Raw genomic sequence first — 4360 nt, 5'->3', positions numbered from 1 at the left:
GTTATCTAAGATCAAGGAGGCAACGAGACATGATCTATGGTGAAGCTGGTTTCTACTTCGCTATTTTCAACAACAATTAAGAGAAAATCCTTCATTTTTTCATGCTTATCAAATGGACCCAGAAGAGCAGATAACTAATGTGTTTTGGGCTGATACACGTATGTTGATAGATTATGATTTCTTTGGAGATGTCATTTCATTTGATACAACATACTCTACAAATCGTGACAACAGACCACTTGCCATTTTCTCAGGTTTCAACCATTACAGAGAAGTAGTGATATTCGGTGTTGCTTTATTATATGATGAGACTATTGAGTCTTTTAAATGGCTTTTTGAAACCTTTTTACAAGCACATAAGCAAAAAATGCCATGTACTATGTTTTCTGACCAAGATGCAGCAATGGCAAGAGCTTTGGAAGAAATAATGCCAAATGTAAAGCATGGCTTATGCACATTCCACATTAATAAAAATGGGATGAAACATCTTGGAAACTTAATGAAAGATGGCTCTCGTTTTCTAAGTGAGTTTAATTGGTGCATGTATCATTGCAAGGAAGAAACAAGGTTTGAGGAATCTTGGAAAGAATTATTATCAAAATATAATGTAGAAGAAAATCCATGGTTGATGTCTATTTACAAGTTAAAAGACAAATGGGCAGCATGTTACATGAAGTACTCAAAGACTCTTGGTATGAGAAGTACACAACTTAGTGAAAGTATCAACTCATTTATAAAAAGTTGCACTAATCCTGAATTGAATATTAGTCAATTCTTCAATGTCTTTGAACAAGTTGTTGTGGAATAAGCGGTATAATGAATTGCAAAGTGATTTCAACTCACGCCAGAAGTTGCCAAGGTTGATTTTGAAGAGTTCGTCTATGCTGCAACAGCTTTCTCAAGTTTACACACCATCAATTTTTGACTTGTTCCAGCATGAGTATGACTTACGTGATGCTATGTGTATAAAAGAGAGGAAAGAAAGAAAAATAGCTGCAGATGATGATGCTCTTATTATTGATTATGTAATCACAATGGTTGATAAAAAAGGAGAGTGGAGATTGACATTTGAGCCATCAAGAGAAGATAAAGAGGCTGTCATTACTTGTAATTGTAAGAAGTTTGAACAATGGGGAATTTTGTGCTGTCATGCATTGAGGATATTATATGACCAAGATGTAAAGCTACTTCCAAAGCAATATGTGTTAAAGAGGTGGACAAAAGAAGCAAGGTGTGGTGTAGTGCATGATAGTAAGGGAAAGGAAATTGAAGTTGATCCTAAACTAGAATGCTCGAATCGATATAGGCAATTGTGCCCTATGCTCATAAAATTAGCTAGTGATGCATCTGAATGTCCAGAGGCATTCTTTATGGTTCATCAAGCAATGCTAGAGCTTAGCAAAAAAGTGTCTCAACTTCTTAGTAACCACTCATCAGATAGTGTTAATAATGAAGGGGGTGTTGATGATGATGTTGGTAAGAATGATGGTTCATGCATTGGATTCAAGAAGAGAGAACGCAAAAAGATCAATCCAAGTTGGGTTGACAATCCAAGTCAAAAAAGAAAAAAAGTTAAGACTTCAAAAAAATCTACTAACAAGTCTTCACAATGTTCAAAGGTATAATTTTTTTACTTTGAATTTTTAATAGCATGATTTTTTATGACATTTAACCGATATTCTTGCAGGACACACAAAATATATTAGAAGTGGGTAGATCATCATCTTCGGTGCAATATGGCCCCCCTGTGTCAAATATGCCGGTGCAAGTGCAATGTGGCCCCCCTGTGTCAAATATCCCGGTGCAAGTGCAATATGGCCCCGTTGTGTCAAATATACCAGTACAAGTGCAAACTGGCCCCTTCATGCCAAGTATGTCGGTGCAAGTGCAAAATGGCCCCTTCGTGCCAAGTATGCCTGTGCAAGTGCTATATGGTCCCCCTATGTCAAGTATGCCAATGCAAGGACAATATGGCCCCACCGTGTCAAGGATGTCGGTACAAGGGCAATATAGCCCCCCCGTGTCAGGTATGCTAGTGCAAGGGCAATATGATCTGCCTGTGCCAAATACACCAACAACAACACAACATGATCCACTTCAAGTAAGCCAAATGTCATTCACAACATTGACAATGGTAAAGATATTATATTTCAAGTTCTCATTCTCAACTAACTTAAATGCTATTCACAATATATTTCATACTATTGTCATTTTATTTTTGTGTTTGTAGGATTCATTGAACAATAATGTGAAGTCACTTGAAGCAATTGAATTTAGTCAAGTATTTGAAAAGGTAAATCATTGTCTAAATGTATTGAAACTTCTATTACAATTCAATTACATTACATTGTTTGAATATAAATTGTTACAATGTTACAGATTCAAATTTGAATGTCAATACAAATCCTCAACTGTGAAGTCTTCATTTCAGTCTAGCCTCTTGCTTCAGTCTCCATTCTGTTCTTAGCAATATACACTTGTGGGCTGGTCCTCTTTTTTGTCATGCTAGCTCCTTGCTTTGATGTTTGTTCTTTTGCTCTAATGCTGCCCAAATTTGTAAGCTTGTTTTAGTGTATACTTGTAAGCTTGCTTCTTCCCATTTTGTAAAGCCCAAACAAATTTCTATTTTTGAAATCTGCACAACTTAGAGTGTAAGAGAATTATCCTTAGACAAGGAAGAAAATAAAGCAACACAATTCCTAAATGATTAGGTGGTCTCTAGTCTAAATGATTAGGTGGTCTCTTATCAATTTACAATTGCAGCTGGGCTTGGCAAATTTATACTGCATATGCAAAATTCTAATGCATGTGCAAAGTTAATTTTCACTATGGGCTTGGCAACTTTCGAATAAGATAATACTAAGCACTGTTCCTCAAAATATATATATATATATATATATTAAAACTGAACCAACTGTAAATTGAGGAAACGTCCAGCCTACATAAAATCAATGTTACAATGAATCATACATGAGAAAGCTTCAAAATCACTTAGCATCTCTCTCAATCTCACTCATATTACATAAGAATCAGTTGGGTTAGGTCAATCATAAACCACTACCAAGTTAGCAAAGTGGAGAAAACAAGAGAAAAATAATATATCAGCAACAATACCAAACTATCCACGCTTGTTTCACCAGAAATCGGCCAAAACCACAGAAATTAAAAATAGGTAATTCTCATAATCAACAAGGCAAACAAATATAGTGCATAAACTCAAGGTGCAACTAAAACCAGAGAATGACAGAAGCATAACAGAGCAAGGACGAGGTTCCTAGGGCTGTGAAACAACTTTGCAACTTTGCACATGCCTTGGCACATTTTGTAATCAACTTTGCACTGTACTTTCTTAATTTACAATTGTGGTTTCCAAGCATTCATATATATAAAGAACCATCAAAATGGTCGGTTGGCTGGATAAATTCAGCCTAGAATTAAGGTCCAAGAATCAATCATCAGAGCTGCCTAGAATTGCCTTAAGCTTCATTACTACTCTCAAATATTCTTCTCATCTCATTCTCAGCATTCCAATAAATTCCAGAGCAAACACTTCCATGATAGTTGTTTCGAATATCTTTCCTAAATTTGAGGCTAGGTTAGTTTTTTTCGTGCTCATCTTTGATGAGAAAAAGGGAAATATACGAGAAGGATATAGAAAAGATATGAAAACTCAAATAATACCAATTGTCATAATTATGTTTTCATCTGAGCAAACATTCATATAAACCTTGTCCTGTTCAGAATCGTAATTGAGAATCATTAATTAAGCCACCTCCAACGACAACCCAAAGGATAAACAGAAGACAAAATTTTCATAATTGATATAAAGAGTCATCAATTAAACATTCTCCTATTCAGAATCGTCCTCATTGAGAGGTCAAAGGGATCAATGAAGAGATAAATAAGCAAAACACTAACCTAGATGAGGAGATAATTGAGCCGACGACGAGAGCAAAGAGGTCAACAGGGAGAAGACGAGGTGAAGAGAAGCGAGGAAGCTGGAGTTGAAGCCCGATGCGAGTCCGATGGCGCTGGTGGAAGTGGAGTAAATTGGAAGGTGGCCAGTGGGGCTCGGAGGAGTGAGATGACGATTCGATTCAGACTTTAGAGCACAGCATCGAGATCAGTCTCTCAGATATCCTCCCCATTGAGCCGACGATGAAGGAAGAAAGCAGTGCCGAGAGCGAGATGAAGGAAGAGAGCAGTGCCAAGAGCGAGACAAAGGAAGAGAGGGAGAGGACTGCATCTGAGGGTGTGAGGATGGATAATGATGCAGACGGTCAGGATAGCAATAAGAAATGAACAATGAAGATTTCACTATTAATCAAAACGGTGTCGTTTTGAAGAAATGGAGAAGAAA

At 36.8% G+C, this 4360-nt stretch overlaps 1 protein-coding gene across 1 annotated transcript; it reads left to right on the top strand.

The window, feature by feature from the left end:
* Nucleotides 1–779: 779 nt before the first annotated feature.
* On the top strand, nucleotides 780–4108 carry LOC129290980 (protein FAR-RED IMPAIRED RESPONSE 1-like). The gene is made up of 4 exons (XM_054928046.1): nucleotides 780–1619; nucleotides 1688–2134; nucleotides 2231–2293; nucleotides 3968–4108. Exons 1-4 carry the CDS (start codon nucleotides 780–782, stop codon nucleotides 4106–4108), a joined length of 1491 nt encoding a protein of 496 aa, XP_054784021.1.
* Nucleotides 4109–4360: the final 252 nt, after the last annotated feature.

Source organism: Prosopis cineraria, unplaced genomic scaffold, assembly GCF_029017545.1.
Source record: "Prosopis cineraria cultivar Desert tree isolate PC_DT_omini unplaced genomic scaffold, ASM2901754v1 PC13, whole genome shotgun sequence".
NCBI classification, from domain to species: domain Eukaryota; kingdom Viridiplantae; phylum Streptophyta; class Magnoliopsida; order Fabales; family Fabaceae; genus Prosopis; species Prosopis cineraria.
Note: the sequence above shows the minus strand (reverse complement) of the source record. Positions and strands in the feature narration are given on the sequence as shown.